General features: G+C 42.2%; 1 protein-coding gene across 2 annotated transcripts in view; it reads left to right on the top strand.

Annotated features, from left to right (window-relative positions):
- Window positions 1-18,114, top strand: part of Epha4 (EPH receptor A4) — a 142,258-nt gene that overhangs the window by 108,312 nt on the left and 15,832 nt on the right. For both annotated transcript variants that reach the window (XM_021155750.2, XM_021155831.3), the window contains exons 6-11: window positions 136-260; window positions 1,625-1,784; window positions 2,825-2,936; window positions 11,630-11,688; window positions 13,136-13,249; window positions 13,749-13,934. In XM_021155750.2, the coding sequence (XP_021011409.1) occupies window positions 136-260; window positions 1,625-1,784; window positions 2,825-2,936; window positions 11,630-11,688; window positions 13,136-13,249; window positions 13,749-13,934 (756 nt within the window). The remainder of the gene's footprint in view (window positions 1-135; window positions 261-1,624; window positions 1,785-2,824; window positions 2,937-11,629; window positions 11,689-13,135; window positions 13,250-13,748; window positions 13,935-18,114) is intronic.

Raw genomic sequence — 18,114 nt, 5'->3', positions numbered from 1 at the left:
GGAGAAGGGCAACGCGGCCAACAGGAAGGCATGGGGCTCTGAAGTCAAGTGCAATTGTTGAGTTGTGGTTTCTAAAATATGTTTCTTTCTAAAGTAAGATTATTATTTCTGCCTTTCTGTCTTTCTCCCCGATAGCACCATCATCCATTGCTTTGGTCCAGGCTAAAGAAGTTACAAGATACAGCGTAGCTCTGGCTTGGCTGGAACCAGATCGACCAAACGGAGTCATCTTAGAATATGAAGTCAAATATTATGAAAAGGTACTCCTTTCTTTCTTCTTTGCTTTCCTTCTTCTTCTTCTTCTTTCTCCTTCCCTTTCTTTCTCACTGTTCCTTCCTCTGTGTTGTTCAAGTACTAGACAGTTCTAAATCATGAAACAGCAGCAAAAAGAAAATCAAATGCATCTTGATTTCCCCACAAATCTGATTATGAGATGTAATATTTGGCTCGTTATCTTGAAACACACACACAACGTTCTAATATAATTATATTTTCTTTTGAATAAAAGAAATCAAGGCCTAATCTATATACCTTCTATCACAGAGCATGCCTCATAACTGCTAAAATAATGATATGTTTAAGCAGATTACTGCTGTTCAAAATAAAGGTGTGGGTTTTGATGATTTTTAACAGAAAATTGGCAGAGGAAAATTACATTCCTCAGCCCCTTATAGAAAGGCATTAATTTTGCAAATAATTGTCTCTTAGCAGATAGAGTTCTGAACAGAGCTATTTGCTTCCCAGCTTGTCCAGAAAATGAACAATCAGACTCCCCCCTCCCTCACCCTGCTTAGATTTTTTTTTTTTTTCCAAGACAGTGTTTCCCTGTGTAGCCCTGGCTGTCCTGGAACTCACTTTGTGGACCAGGCTGGCCTCAAATTTAGAGATACCTCTGCCTCTGCCTCCCAGGAGCTGGAATTAAAACAGTCTCTTATTGGCTTCCTTATTCAAAGTAAAGGGAGACTGGATTGTTTAATTGAAGTCAGACTATATTTTTTGCCACTTTCCAGACAGAAAAGAGGCCTTCTTAAGTGGGGCAGGGTATCATGTAGAAGGAATAGAAATGCATGGTTTCCAATGCATAGTTGTGTTCCAGACCATTGCACACCAAGGAGGACTCAGAGGACACACACACAAGGGATAAGGGTCTGAAATAAAAGATAGTGATGCTGATTACAATTTCTTAATAATTTGGGGGTAAAAAAAAAAACTAGAAAAAAAATCAACTATCACTTGATATTCCTTTCAAAAACAGATGGCTTCATTCTCAAAACTCCAAAAGATTATAAATTAAAAAAACAAAAACAGAATAGTCAATGCCAATAATGAGCGTGAACTTTTTTTTTTTTTTTGAACTGTCAAAAGAGACACCAGTACTTCAACACTGCAGAATACTGCAGAGAATATAGGGCTTAGGAAACCTGATGTCTAGTTATTTGCTTCCAGACTCCTGGGGAGCTGGAGTCTCTTCCCTCACACCTGGAGACTCCTCCCCCTCCTAGCTAGAGTCTCCTCCCCCTCCTACCTAAAGTCTCCTCCCCCTCTACCTAGATTCTCCTCCCCCTGCTACCTAGAGTCAGAGGACTCATTTCCCAGCTCACCAATTTGCTTCACTCTCATGTAGGATCAGAATGAACGCAGCTATCGCATAGTCCGGACAGCTGCCAGGAACACAGATATCAAAGGCCTGAACCCTCTGACTTCCTATGTTTTCCACGTGCGAGCCAGGACCGCTGCCGGCTACGGAGACTTCAGCGAGCCCCTGGAAGTCACTACTAATACAGGTAACCGAGACCACCCAGGTGCCACTGATTCCCAGACACTTCATTTATAGGTTCAGCCCCACTCTAGTGAAACCCAAAGAGCTGTGTAGGTAAACATTTAGCTACTGTGGATATTTGCATGAAACACAAGAGCCAATATCTACCTCTTAGAAACCCTTGTGCTGTTTGAAGGAGAACGTTTTCATAAGAGTTTCTCATCTGTCTTCCTATGAATGAAAAACGATGTCAATGTTTATCTTTTTGAACTTTCTACCAACCATGAATAATGGGTTTGCTAACCTGACTAATTGAAGGTTCTGTAGCCACCCCACTTTAAGAAAAAGACTTTTCTTCCTGAGAAGATTAAAGAAGGAACCAAAATTACCCTTTTCCCCCCTCCTACTTGTTTCTAAGAATCTGTTTAAATAGTGTCATTAGTGTGCATGTATGTTTTTAAGTCCTTTGTAGAAACATTAAGTCTTGCTCGCTGGAGAGCTGGAACACAGTTTACTGAGCAAGAGATCTCCACCTCCTTAATTACTTAACCTAGGCTGGGCCTACTCGATAGGGAGATGCTGGAACAGAAATTCTCAACATCTGTTACAGATATAAATTGTTCATATTGGAGGGTTATTAAGTGAGGATGAAGAAGACGGATGGGAAGGTAGAGATGACTCTAAGGGACACTGGCATTCTTGGTGTTTACAGGAAGGCTATAAGGAGGAGGTTGCTCTGAGCCGACCTCTGTCTATAGGCTGGATTTTAACAGAGGTGATAAAGACAGGGCAAACCTTATGAGTTTTCCAAATGTGTTTTTTCCAAGGAATATAGTTTTTCAGTATGTGAATTTTTTTTTTTTTACCAAAAAAAAAAAAAAACCCAAAAGATATTAAGGCATCAACATATATTTTTATATTCATCGCAGAATGGTTGGGGGTGGTGGTGTGGGATTTGCCTAATGGATGCTGTGGCATGGATTTGCTAACATGGATGTTGAATGGGCTAACAAGTTCCTCCTCTTAGGACTGCCCCCATGTGACCCCATGTACTTGTCATTCCAGTGCCTTCCCGCATCATTGGCGATGGAGCCAACTCCACTGTCCTGCTGGTCTCCGTCTCTGGCAGTGTGGTCCTCGTGGTCATTCTCATTGCAGCTTTTGTGATCAGCCGAAGGTAAGAACAGAAGTGCCTCGCGCTCCTTCCCAGTTTTCTTCAGGAGGTTTCTGTCTTCCCTTGCGTGCCCGTACCATTTAGCCCTGTTAAGTCTGGACTCTGCATGCACCAAGGGTGAGAAAAGCTGTATAAAACGCAGACCCAAAACCTGAGCATTGCCATCTGACAGCAGTATTTTCTTCTATAAGATAGCAGTGCTATCTGAGAGTGATACTACTTGTAGTGATAAACATGTTAGGTACCATAGTAACACAGTAGGTACTTCAGCATGATATTGGTTAACACAAATGGTAAAGAATGTAAGCACTGTGCCTCCCCATCCCTTGGAAAACATTGACGTTTTCAAAACCCTCATTGATCATTCTGAGCACAGTGATGTTTCTCTTGGAAGAGAATCTGATTGGACAGTGTAGTTATCCTGTGTGCATTGAAGGTGTATCTTTATACTTGAAAGAGAAATAGTAATGGCTTGGTTGCATGGTCTTCTTCCTATCACCTCTGTCCAATTGTTCACACTGACCAGTACATAGTATCATGGGGCATCATCATCAGCTGTGCCGATTCTTATCTTAGCCGCTTCTCACCATATACCACATTCATGATTTCCCACAGCAGGGCTTTTGTTGTAAATATGATCTTCTTATGTATAAGGCTCTTCAAGTGAGAGAGGATGAAAGTGACGTAGAGGAAGATAGGGTGCTTATTCCACATCGTCTTGTTGGTATGACTGTAGTTAGAGCTCTGTATGGATCCTGAGAGCTATGCTTGGCCAATCAGCCACCAACTGTCAGATTGTCCCATCCACCTGCTGATGACCTCACCAATGTCTCTGGCTGTCTCCATCCTGTTTGCAAGCCACAATGCTGTTACTTCCCATTGACACGCATTGACAGTAGGGTGATGAACCAATGTAAGAGTTTCCCTGAGAGGCCCGTGCATCTCCCAGTATCTTGATTTCACCCTTGCTCTGTAGAGCACCCCAGTATATATACAAAGGCCCATTTGTTCACTCCAGTGCTAGCACAGTATGGAACGATGTGTTGCTCTGTATGGTGTCTCTGTGTTTGTCATTGGCTTCATTCTGTTTTGCAAAGTCTACAAGTAGACGTATTCAACCAGAGCTGTGAGTTATGTCTCCAAGAAGGAAAACTTTGAAAGGCAATCAAGACTTTTCCCTACCTGCTGCCCTGCCTTGAGATTTTACTTCTGTGTGTGTGTGTCCTGTAAAGAATGCATTGTATAATGCATAGGAAGTGGTACATTGTCCTGAACTCATCCAGTTGCAGAGAAAAGAATGAGATGTGTGGGTGGGTGGAAATTACGTGACAGACATTTGTTTACACTAATGCATATTTCAGTGTTTCAAATATAAACACTGGACATATTAAAATGGTAAAAATTAATGAAAACCATGAATAGCCTCTACTTCAGAGACAGTAGCCTAAAAAGTCTGTCTACTGTGTGATGCTTAGGGGAGCATGAGCATTTCAAGCACCTGGCAAATGAACTCATCTTGTAGACTGTACTCATCTTGTGGTCCAGCTTTTCTATAAAATTCCTCTCTCTCTCTCTCTCTCTCTCTCTCTCTCTCTCTCTCTCCATTCTTGGTTGCAGTTGTTTTAAAAGTGTCCCCAAACACAGCAGTCAGACTCAGACTCAGACTCAGGCAGTTAGATAAGCCACTCCTTGTTACTGTTTAGTGTCAAATTTTAGCTTTGGTGAGAAGAAAGAAAAGCAAGGACACTGTAATGCTGGGAGACTGGAACACTAAAAATTGGGGCTGCAGAAGGCAGCATCCTCATGTCTGAGGACTTAATTCCCTTTGTGCTTTTATTGATCATTTTATTATAGAAGGGGAGAGTGGCAGAAGGATGCATGAGATTTCCAATTATGAGGCCATCCCCCTCCTTAGAGAATTGAGCCTGTCGAGTTACCCAGTGATGACTCCTCCTGCTCCTTCCCTCTCATTAAAAAAAAAAAAAAGTCACTTCCCAAGTCTGATAAACACTGCTTGGTGATTGGTCCTCAATGGATCAGTTTTTAGAAAATGAAATGTCAGCCCCTTGCCCTCATATTGATTCTTCCTTAGTGCCGGCCATAAAGCTGTCAAGGGAAGGGCTGCCTGGAGCCAGGTAGCTGACAGGCCTGCAGCAGCAGGGTGCTCACTCAGCTAATTCTTCTCCCTACCAGGCTGTCTGCTCTGTTTATCTGAGACAACTACATGTATTTAAATAGGACAACAGGTGAGCAGAGAGGAGATGGGAACTCCTGACAAAGAAGTGTGACCCAGGGCTTTAGTTAGAGTACAAATGACAGTGCCAACAGTGGAGGAAGTCACAGACTGAGCATCTGAGCCTAGAGAAGCCAAGTTACCTTTGCCCTTCATCATCTCTTGCTTCTGAGAGCTACCGAATGTTGCTGTCAAAAAGGATGGTGGAAGCCAGGCCTGGTGACACCCAGCACTCTGGAAGCTGAGGTAGGAGGACTGAGAGGTTGGGCTAGCCTGTGTCCATAGTGAGGCAGAACCCTTGTGAGCTGAGCTGAATCTCTGGGCATTGTTGGCCTGTCAGTGTGGATGGAAAAAGATCAGAGGAAGAAGTAGTTTGAGAGCTTCTGGGGGCCACCAGGAGAAAAATCTGTTTGTTGCTAATTTGTTATTTAAGGGGAAACTGCCTTAGGCTCACAATTGGCATGTTGGTGGATTTTAAAATAGCTGGTGTTTATTCATTTTATTGTATTCATTTAATTTATAATGAGACGCCAGAACTTGAGGTAAGGAGGAATAATCCCCTTTCATTCAGAAGGTTCAGTTTCCTTCCTTCCTTCCTTCCTTCCTTCCTTCCTTCCTTCCTTCCTTCCTTCCTTCCTTCCTTCTTCCTTCCCTTCCTCCTTTCTTTCTTTCTTTCTTTCTTTCTTTCTTTCTTTCTTTCTTTCTTTCTTTCTTTCTTTCTTTCTTCCTTGTCCAACTTAAACATGTGAGCACTGAGAAATTTCCATGAAAGAATGAAGTTATTGCATTTATAGATTTCAAGTATCCAACATGTAAACAGCATGAATGCTGTCCAGCTGTGGCAGTTATGTTGACTGAGATGTTTTTATAACTCACAGGTAAATAAGTGAATGCACCTTCATTTTGTTACATTTTATCTATTGGGCATGCACATGTGTGTAGAGGTCAGAGGACAACTTGCAGGGGTCTGTCTCCTCCCCACCTCTCCCTTCCCCTCCCCCTCCCCCTCCTCTTCCTCTACTCCTCTTCCTCCTCTTTCTTCCGTCATGAAGGGTCTGGGGAATGAACCCGGGTCTTCAGGCTTGGCAGCAGATGCCTTTAACCAATGAACTGTCTCAACAGTCTCTAATTTACATTTTATGGCATTGTAGATCTGTGCTTAGGTTATCATTTCAGGAGGATATCTGCTTTCTAGAGCACTCAACTGCCCTTGCTATAGATGCGACACTGGAGTACTGTCATGAGAATTTTTATCCCAACTATACACATATTCTCTTAAAGAGCAATCACCATTTCCCCTATTTATATGTGTGTGTGTATATATGTATATGTATATATATGTATATATATGTATACATATACATACATGTATATATGTATATATATGTATATATATATATATATATATAGTCTCAAGTTTAACCACCTTCTTTACTGCTTTTTAAACATCTCTTTCAAAGGACTGTTAATAGTTATATAATTAAATGCAACTTGAAACCCAGGACCTCCCAGATTGACAGACTGCATTAAATTTCTCTGACAACCCTTCCCCTGTTTTAGCAATGATTTCAGATTATTTATTTATTTATTTATTTATTTAACATGTATGTATGTGCACTCATGTATGCCACAGCATGCATGTGCAGGTCAAAGGACAACTTTCAGGGATTGATTTTTTTCTTCTACCACAGGAGTCCCAAAGATCAAACAGAGATCCTCAGGCTTGGCGCAAGTACCTTTACCCACTGAGCCATCCTGCTGGCCCTCAGCAGCATTTTATTGTTCAAACATGGGAAACAATATTAAGAACATGACTAAAATATGGGAAGGGCCCTTGGGTGTTCTTAAAGGACTCTTCGGTTAAAGGATAGCAGGATCTGATGATCCAAGAACATGCACTGACTTCAAGATGGTCCAGTAGTGATAGCCAGTGCTACTGGGTTTCCATTTGCACAAGGATTATAAAATGGCCCTTTCACCAGATTACAAAGAACCAAATTGATTTTAAGGAAAACAGTGTAACATCCATGGAAAAATTTAGATGTTTATCAGGGCCTGTAATCTTTGAATAGATGACATTGAATGTATGAAACAAATTCAGAATTAATTTGTCTCGTACCCGAGGCTCATATTCTGCACTTTGGAGCTGACAGACAACTCAAGCAATCCTAAAAGTGATTCTGCTTGGCCTAGGTCCACCTTTCCTTGAGCCCTCCGATGAGACTCTGGGATGATATATTCGCATAGAAATGTTGCCCAAATGAGCTCTGATGGCATCAGGTACATTGACACAATTGGGAGGCAACTGATTCCAGGGAAACATTTCTAAGCAACTTGCAAGCAACCACAGTGGTTCAATTCCAGCTCTATCAAACTGCTGCTTGGGAGGAGCCATTAGGCATCTTTTGATGCAGGAACAGTGGCAGCTCGAGGAAGGGGAAGAGGGATGTGGTGTATGAATCTTTGTGGGAGAGACTCCTGAGCTCTGGAAAGGGTCCCTACAGGAGCCATGCTCCTTATTACGGCCTTGTCTTTAATCTGCACTTTAGTGAATAAATTACTTACCTTTTACTAATTAACGTTGGAACAGTGAACCACATTCATCAAATCTGTGCACTTGATGAGGAAAGTTGTTATTTTGATAAAAAGCGAGGCTTATGGGCAGCCCTGCCACACTCCTGTCTTCTTATTTATTTTATTGAGTAGTCAAGGTGCTAGGAAGAGCCCATTGGCTGGAAGGTTTCCTGCTGTTCCCTCTGGTGATGGTTAATACCCTTATTAGCCAGTCCCTGGGATGGCCTGAAGGATTCCATTCACTCCAAGTTTCACCTGCAGTGTGAGGGCCCTTTGCCAGGACACCTACTGTGGCAAGGTTCCATGTTTCCTTCTGGACCATTCTAACTAACCATTCCACTACTTCCCCCTTGCTAATCGCCTTGTCCACATCTTTGTAATTAGAAAATCTCCCACAAAGCCTTGCTTCTGCCATTCAGGTGACCTGTCTGGGATGTCAATTTAGACTCAGCTCATCAGGAGGGCTCACCCGAAAGTAAGCTTCAATGGTCTTTCTCTCCTGGGATAATAATGAGCCACATTGTCCAACACTGAGCCCAAGGGAAAAGGGTCATAGGTGACAGAGGTAGAGCCGAACTCAGGCATTTTTGTTTTTAAGGTATTATTAGCGTGGTAATAGGCTACAATTAGTCTTTGAACAGTAATCCTCCTGTTTCTTTCTCAATATCCCCTGTACCCTTGTAGGGTTCTCTACTCCAAATAACACTCCACATTAAAAAGGCCTTTAAAAGCACCTTCACCCGTCAGATTCTTCTTCTGTGTTGGCAAGTCTGAGGATGAAATGGGAGGGTCAACCTTATCCTTAATGACCTCAGCCATTTTGTATTTCCTCTGGGTTTGACCATTTTTAATGAATGTGTTTGATGTGAAAACAGCCATGCTTCAGGATTTCTCGAGGCCACTGGTTTCTATTGTAGATATCCATTTAAAAACAAAACAAAACAACTCTTTAAGTTCCAATGGGTGCCAAGAGTTAAAGGATATGGCTCAATTGCCAAATGCCTTTCCAGCATGCACTATGTTCAATGCTGGGTCTCAGGACAGGTAAATAAAGGAGGGGCAGTTACTAAGGCTCTCTTGTTCTCTCTCTCTATTTTTTTCTGCTTAATTTCAGTATTAGAGTTCTAAAATGGTTTAAAAGATAGTCTTACGATTTCAGATAAAGCTTTTAGAACTCTGATAAGATAGCCTATCACACCCTAGGGATTTAAGTCTTGATATTTTCCCGACCCCAAATACTGTTTCTATAGTCTCTGACCTAACATCTTTCTGTTAACTTTTAAAAGGGGCAAAGGACAGGGGACGGGGAAGGTTAGAGGGGACTGCATGCTTCATAGACAGTTCTTTCTATTCACGGCATTAAATCTATTTGTTAAGTTTCTTTGAAGTGGTTTAGGAGCAGTTGGATCTGATGTGTGGGTTTGCTGATATCAAATGTACTGTTTAGGCTGGAGAGAGAGAGTTCACATAGTCAGTTGCTTGCTTTGCAAGCACAAGGACCCTCATTCAAGCCTCAGAACCCAAGCAGTAGCAGATAAAAGCCAGCATGGTGGTATGTATGCTGATAGTCCGGTTTGGGGTGGAGGGACAAGATGGATAGCTAGTGAGTCCCAAGACACAGTAAAAGACCTTATCTCAAAATGTGGAGAGCCTCTGAGGAGTGACACCCGAGGCTGTACTCTGGTATCTGCACATGCACAAACACCACACACACACACACACACTCACACTCGCACACACTCACGCACTTATACATGGAACATACTTGCAAGCGCACTAGCACACACATGAACAATCAATAAATACTTTTCAATGTACGATTAAGTCTCATCATTTATCTTCTCACTTCATCTCCTCTGGGAGAGGCACTGTGCAGGGCTGGACTGGATCAGGGCTGGAGAGGAGGTGTGAGTGATGCCCTTGGTTCCGTATCCTTGCCTGTACCATGTCTTCATCCGTACAATGGAGCTGAACATGTGGTTTCCACCTGATTCCTTTCATAGGGTTGTTGTGAACAAGCAATTAAATAATAGACCCTTTGAAGGCCCTTTGAAAAGCTAACTGCAAAGGAAAACACAGGCTGTTATTTGGGACTGAAATATGCACTTTGCAGTTAGCTGTGGTAACTGGGGTCTCTGTTTTGCTAAGCTGGCTCATGCTTTGCAAACAGCTAGGGGAGGAGATAATGTATGTAATGAGACTACTTTGAAAAGTTAAATGCAATGTATGAGCACAAGGTATTATTATTTGCAAGGGAATTATCCACGTAGAGGAACATCTGTGGGCTCTGAGGGTCTGATTGCTGAGCTGGTGCCTACATAGCTGACAAATTAGAGGACGTGGGAGGGAGCTTTGCGCATGTGCCCAGGCCTGCGCATGCGCTTTCCACGCTGCCAGCAGTGGGCTGTCTGCCCACTTGCCCTGCTTATCTCTTTTAGTCTCTACGCTACTTTCTTGTCTGTAGGGTTATCTAGCCTTTCTACCTGTTCAAAGTTGACAGTTTGAGGATATCTCATTCTGATTGGAATACAAACACACTGGCCTTACGTAGTCTTACCTTGCGTTTGAAATTCAAAGCACAATGATTAATTTTATTGTAAATTTTACAAAGTCATATATTAACACATTTTATTCCCTACTTTTCCTTTAGTCTCCCAAAGTGAAGGGAACTGTAATAAATGAATTAACTTTTCTAATTATTTTATGTGATATAATGTCTCCTCACTAAACATAAAGTGTACATTTAAGGGCCAAGGATATAGTCCAGTGTGGAATGTTGGCCTAGCATGTGATAGTCCCTGGGTTCTGTTTCTAGTACCTCATACTCAGACGCAAAATTACATAAGCATATACATGTGTGTGTATGTATTTATATATTTGTTTTAATTTTCAAGTCTTGAGTTAATTTTTCCACTTTATATAAGTGATTCATATTTTCCCTGACTCAAGATTTATATGTATTAGAAATTTATATTTCCCAAAGCTTTATTAAAAATAAAATAAAATTTCACTTCAACAGGTTATAGGCAGGCAGTATGTAAATTTTGAGACCAGGTACCTCTTATTGGAAGAGAACTTAAAGACCTAGTGGTGTATCAAATCTCCTGGAATGTAGTCAAGTACAAAGCAAATATTGTACTTTCTAAAATTGTGTCTTATATGCTATAGGGTATGTCCTTCCACCCAGCCCCTAGCCCCCCAGATGAGGACCTATCCTAGGGCCTTGCTCTTTGTAGGAACCCTACTACTGGGCTAAATCCCCAATCTCTGAAACCTGGCATGATAATGAGATGTTATGATGCTATCATGATTATAGCAACAAGATGTGTTCATTAGCTATCACACACTGAACGTTATTGCCATTTCACTAATGAAAGTCACTTTAATTAAGAATGTGTGTACAGGGCCAGCAAGATGGCTCAGAATGAAAAAGCACTTGAGTTTAATCTCTAAAAGCCATATGAAGGTAGAATGAGGGGATCAACTGTCCAAAATTGTCCTCTGAATGCCACAGCCATGTGTACAGGCCCACACAAGTGCTCTTATACACACAGGAAGAAGGAAAAGAAGAGGAAAAGAAAGAAAGAAAGAAAGAAAGAAAGAAAGAAAGAAAGAAAGAAAGAAAGAAAGAAAGAAAGCTAGCTAGCTATGTGGGAAAAATAAGCAATCAGAGATTCTGGGCTCTGGTGGCTTCAGTCAGCTCTTAGCCCCGACTCAACAGAGATTACATTATTATCCTTATTACTTTACCTTTCTCTAAGCCTCAGTTTCCCTATGTGTGACATGTGCACTGCCTATCCACCCAACTTGTGTTGTAGCCGGGAATAATTTTTCATTACAGATTTTGTATTGGAAATCATTTTCCTTTTTTCTTTTTAAATTTTAATAGACGGAGTAAGTACAGCAAAGCGAAACAAGAAGCAGATGAAGAGAAACATTTGAATCAAGGTATTAAAAAAAAGACCGATTGATTCCAAAAGTAATTTCATTTTTAGAGCATGCTTTGTGTTATCTAACTTAGGAGTGTTGGTTAATATGCCTGTGAATATTTATATAATGCATTCCTTATCCAAATAACATTCTTCAAGGCTGTCAAGGTGCAATTGGTGATTCAAAACTGTGCAACGTGAGGTTAAAGGCAGGAACTTCTATAGAGTCTGCACATTTCCTCTTCTGCTATGGAAAAGTGTTCCTTTAGCTGCTTCACGTCTGGAGCTGGGCAGCAAGACATGACGGGGTCAATATTTTATTCGCATGAATGAAAAACTGGGGGAGGGGTGGGATGGTAAAAGAACAGGTTATGTGATGGTAGGTAGTCTGTGTTGCTGGGATGACAGCCATCAAGAATTTGCTAGTGAATTCTAGATGTTGAACTTACAAATAGGCTCTGAGAGTTAAGTCCAACGGCATTGATTTAAGAAGTTCCAAACACTTAAAGAAAACCAGATGACCTAGCAGTGGTTTGCACGGGACTTTCTGAGATGACAAGATAGTGTCATGTGAGAGAACTGTAGCCTACTCAGTTCTTCATAATGACCGAGGAGAAGAAAAGGAAAAAGATGGATACATTTGGGCAATCACGGAGATTTGGTCAGCTGGCATTGCGTATCCTCAAGTCCCCAGTGCAAATGCCAAAGGAAGCTCTCAGTGTTTGTCATCAGCTGCCTCAGAGCTCACATTTCCACCTTGTCCGTGGGTGTGATGTGTGACTGAATTGTACCCATAGTATCTGCAACATTCAGCTATACTAAAGCACTACCTATAGCTGAACCTTCTCTGTAAAACAAAATGCAAGTGGAGGTCCGACTTAGAGTCTTTATTCTCAAATCAACCTGTGGCCAGTATTCCTCCCATGCATTATCAATCTAGGTTTAATCTAAGTCTGTTCCTTACTGATCATGTACTTAATTGGTCTAGCTATGGGGGAGAGATGACACCCTGTAGACAGGGCCTGTGGGAACTGAGAGTGCCTATTGTCTTTGATGAGGGACAGCATTTGAAACGATGGCTATGGTGTGTATGACTTTATGTTAGGACAATGAAGCTAGAAGCCACTGGTTGGGAGAAAGGAGCCTGTCAACTCATTCCAAATTTTTTGATAAGAGATTCACTTTTCCTCCAGGGACAAGTTGTTTTTAAACTCTTATACTTGAAGTGTGAGGACATTCCAGGAAGTCAGTAGAGCTGCGGTGTCTTGAGCAGCTAGCAAATTCTTTGTTTACCCACTAATGAAAAGCAGAGCAAGCATTTAAACATTTTCATATGTCAACGGCCATAGAGTTAACCCAGCTTTTGCTATGCAAAGGGATTTTTTTTTCTTTTTAAGAGCTCGACCCTTTAGGTTTATTCATGTTGCCTTTATCCAGTCACTTTATATCCCATGTTCATTTCTTAGGTGTTAGAACTTATGTGGATCCCTTTACATATGAAGACCCCAACCAGGCAGTTCGAGAATTTGCCAAAGAAATCGATGCATCCTGCATTAAAATTGAAAAGGTCATAGGAGTTGGTAAGTGTCTGAGTATGCATCTGATAGCTTCCTTTGTAAATGTAAAATGTATATGTAAATTACACAATTACATTCACATGTATGAGTGTATTGCACGTACGTCTATATGCATAAATAGTATTCTCGGAGATTTCCTTAATCAGAGTATAAATGCAATGTTCTGTAAGGAACTTTGGTGCAAATGTGTATTTTAATCTCAGGAAAAATGGACATGGGGGATAAAATAAAGGAGCACGTGAGATCAGTAGCCAGACTGGGTGGATTCAGAATGCTCTAATTCTCGAAAGCAGGGAGACTTTGGTGAGCTTTACCGTAAGCTTGAGTTTCCTGTGATAAAATGGAGCCTCTAAGAACAGTGCCTTCTACTAGGCTTTGGGAAGGACTAAATGAAATCGTCGTTGTGGTGCCCTAGCTAGGCACCTGTCCTATAATAAGCATACGATGAAGGTTATCTTGTCCTCAATGCATTCCTGATGCATCTTGAATCCTTCTCCCACAGGTGAATTTGGAGAGGTCTGCAGTGGGCGTCTCAAAGTGCCCGGCAAGAGAGAGATCTGTGTGGCCATCAAGACTCTGAAAGCTGGCTATACTGACAAGCAGAGGAGAGACTTCCTGAGTGAGGCCAGCATCATGGGACAGTTTGACCACCCAAACATAATCCACCTGGAAGGCGTTGTCACCAAATGTACGTGTGCCCCCCCACTCCCCCCCTCCAGGAAGCTAAGTTGAGAGTTAACAGGGAGATTAAATACACATTTTCTTTCTAGGGAAATGACAGATGGGACAGGCCTACTGATTACTAATAAGAGGAAATCAGTGCAGGACAAGTCATTAATCTTTCAGTCAGCTCTAAATGGGTCTATGACTGCAGCTGATGCCCTGTCTCCAAGGCAACTTCTGTGAGATTTGGGGGAAATTAATATTGCAGAGTTTTGGGTACACCATACCATCTTTCAAATCTTTGCTAGACCAAACTGATTGTCACAGGGTGGGCACGAGCAGATGGTAAACGAAATCAGTTTTATATAAAGCAAAACAAAAGCTCGCCACACCTTGTATTGGAAGCTTGGGTTCCAGATGCAGTGAGGGAAACTTGGGAATCGTTATTATATTGAGGGATTCGCTTGTCTGCTCTGCCTGATTTATGGCTGTTGCCATTCAGCACCTATTTACAGTAACACCTGGTTGAACCTTCCTTTTTTAGTCCATTAGCATTCACTGAGCTCGTGAACCACGCTTCAGTTAAAAAAATACGACACAGCTCAACAGACTCGTTCTGTGAAGCAACCCCTGTGTACATCTGTAAGGCTGGCTAAGACTTATAAAACACCACATGGATGGGGCACTAACGCAGGGTGTGTTTAAGGTGGCTCTGGTCCAGGAACCCTGGTACCTAACGACAGTTAGTACAAGTGAAGGACCTTGTAAGCCTGGGGCTCTGTCTTCAATGAAGCCAAGGTGGCTCTTACTTGATTTAAGGTGTCTGTGAAAAGCTTGTCAATCAACAAGTGCTGAGGGTCAGGATGGCTGCTTCAGTTGATGAGACACAGGGAGGGGAGGAATGGGTTACATTTGTAGTGAGCTAAAAGTATACAATCTTTAGGATGAAGAAACCAGGAGGTTACTTTAAACAAATACACCTCCATTGGAGTCCTCTAATAATGCTGGGGGGCCGGGGGGGGGGGGGGAGCAGCAAGATGCCTCAGCATGTAAATGTGCTTGCTGCCAAGCTTGATGGCCTGAGTTCAATCTTAGGAACCTGCTTGGCTGGAAGGAGAGAATTTAACTCCTATAGATTGTCCTTTGACTTTAGGACAAGTTCCTTGTGGCATACATGCCCTCCCCCACCCCATGACACTAAGGAAATAGTTGTAAGTAGATGTGTTCTTTTAGCTTTTAAAAGTTCCCTGGGCCTCCTCTAAAAGCAGTTTGCATGCTGGGTGGGGATGGGGAGAGCCACCTGAGTTTTCCTTCCTATGAAGGACTCAGTGAAGGGGAGGCTAACATGGGTCCCTGATCCATCGGGAGAGTAACTGACCTTATGATGAAGTGTTTGCTGACAGCTCTATCAGAAGCTGGTGGTGGCTTTGATGGGTTGTTCAGTCTTTTGTTTTACTGTTCTCATCTATAAAAATGGAGATAAATAAAGTTTGCCTTACAAAGATATTTGGGGAAGAAAATAAAATATTTAAAGTAGTTTGTATTGCACAATGGCAAATTACACACACAAACACACACACACACATCTTTAAGTGTTAACTGGTATTATTATGTCTGAAGGAGTGCATCTCTCCTCACATTGAGAATTCTTCAAAAAGGGAAATTTGATGCTAAGGACATATAATTTCTACCTCAGGTGAAGGCTATAATTAGCATAGAATAGTTCTATTTGCTTTTTAAGATTGGTTTTACAGACAGGATATTTTTCTGTTGCCTGTGGCCTTCGAAGCTGTCCAAGCCCTTCACTACTTTAATTAAAAGATAACATTCCCTTTAAATACTTCTGCAGGTCCCTTTTCTAGAAAAGGGGGCTCTGTTCTACTCCCGGTGTTTTTCCTGCCTCAGACAGTGATTTTCCTAGCACCTCTGCGGAAGAGAGAAGAAACAGGGGATCTTTGTGTTAAAGTCCCACCGCGCCTTTAAAAACCCATAGCTATTACAGCTGTAACTGTTACAAACGACTGGGTTCATTTGCATAATGCAGTTGTCACTGAATTAAAATGATTTAAAAATTTCCACCAGAGAAGTTGTTGGGGTCCCCTCCCGGTCTGTCCCCTCCCCTCAGAATCCCTGCCTCTTGGAGGGAAGCAGCCATCTCCATCCCAAACCCACTCCTGACTGATTGTTCTTACCTTTGTAGAGCTAGGCAAGAATAACCCAGTGATATTTACCCTTTCTCACAGTGCCCCCAAGACATCCCTTGTTTTTCTTCTGCCCTCTCCAACTCCGAAGAAGGAGCTTGTGGGGTACAACAGACTAGAGAATACAGGAAACTTGAATAGAATGGGAGGAGACAGGCTAGGGAGCTGCGAGGGTGAAAGGGTCCAATCAAAGCGTGTTGTCTCATAACCAACCAGCTCCCTGGAGAAACTATCTAGATTCCAGGGAAGGAAGGGGGAGGGGGGTGCGAAGTGGGAGGGGGGGAACCATAAATTTTTCCTTTTCCCCACTCTTGGATCTTCTCTTCTGGAAAGCTCCAGAGGGAACAGGTAAAATGGAATTAGGTGTTAGCGCTTGGCCGAGAGAGCGGACTTTTCCTCATTAGCTGACAAAATATCTTTTGATGGAGGCAGGATGATTAAGATTCACACAGGTGGTTTTGTTGAGGTCCAGGACTTGGGGAGGGCAAATGTGCTGAGAATGGGGCCCTTCCCACGTGGACGGAACTGAGCAAGGCGAGAAGGGAGCGCCGGAGGACCCCTTTCAGCAAGGCCAGAGCCGTTCTTAGTGGCTTTGTGTAGTTCTGACTTCTGTTCCACGCTGCAAGTCTGAATGGCATCATTCTCTAGTTTAAAGTGCTTGACACACACACACACACACGCGCGCGCGCGCGCGCACACACACACAGAGTCAGCCAAGAATAAATTGAACTTCATTGAAATTAAAACTTCAAAATTCTTGCCTCTGAAGTGCCTCTCCCTTCTGCACTCCATCTTTGGGTTGGGAATGTACTGATTTCCAAATAAGAGGTGCTTTTCAGAAGTAAGATAGCCCTCGCCTATTTTATGACTAAATCACAAAGTCCAATCAGCAAGAACAATAAAAGTAAATATTTTCATCTGCTTAGGGGTTACTTTCATCAAGGGGGATCTCCCCTCCACACTTTCTCTTCGTGGAAGAAAAAATCAGGGTTACGATGTTTGCTAACTCCCCCTTGCCCACCCTGTAACAGTACCCCTTGAAAAGAAAATGTCAGACCCTAATTTAATCCGTTGCCTGTAAGAAATTAAAGAAAGGTTATTTCCAAAGGTTCCACAGAAGAACTGAAGCAAAAGGAAGAGGCTGATTTTCCCACAAGTCCCAATAGACCTCCCGACTCTTTTGCTCAAACAATGGATTCAAGCTCCTGTCTCAGATGAAGTTATTTGTCTTCACAAATAACTTTATTTAGTTTTAAGATTTTATTTATTTATTAAAATATATACAATCTATTTGCTCATATTCTTCTGTCCCTCCTCCACACCTCCCTATCGCTCCAACTTCATGTTGTCTCCAGAGGGAGGGGAAAAAAATGGAAACAAACTAACTCTCCAAAAAGGATTTGTTTGTCTTATAAGTTGTTAAAGGAAGCACATAGAACAGATGTGTGATGTGAGAACTTACGGGAAATCACAGAGCCCAGGACAAGAGCGAGAGAAGGGAGCAGGATTCTATATGGTGTGTGCTTCAGGTTTCGTGAATAATGAAGTATTCAGTATAACTGCAGCACTACAAAACTTGACTTTCTCTAAAGAAGAAGCTTTCCCTGTCCACAGACTTTAGCATCACTTGAGTAGCTCTTCTGGGGATAAAAATCAATGAATTATTCTAACCACCACCACCCCCCCCCCCCGCCCTGCTTTTCAACAGGCCTGCCCATTTATCATCTCCCCCCTCCCCCGTTGTTTAAGAGAGCAATTATCCATTCATGTGATCCCTGGATACCAGAGGCCACTTTTGTTAAGGACCCTGTCAGCAAGCCATCCGAAGGGTTAAACCTTCCAGATGGAATGTAAGCCTATGTGTCCTTTGAATATTTCATTCCTCGCTCCCCACAGCTGAGGCAGAAGCTTGGCTTGTTTTAATTAAATTAGATCGCACAAGACAGGTGTCTTGGCAGTAAAATTCCGCGCGGCCCATTTTTATCTCATTAACAGCACTGCTCA

The sequence above is a fragment of the Mus caroli genome, unplaced genomic scaffold (assembly GCF_978045245.1).
Source record: "Mus caroli unplaced genomic scaffold, Mus_caroli_1 scaffold_1, whole genome shotgun sequence".
Lineage (NCBI taxonomy): Eukaryota > Metazoa > Chordata > Mammalia > Rodentia > Muridae > Mus > Mus caroli.
This window is presented reverse-complemented; position numbering and strand designations above follow the sequence as displayed.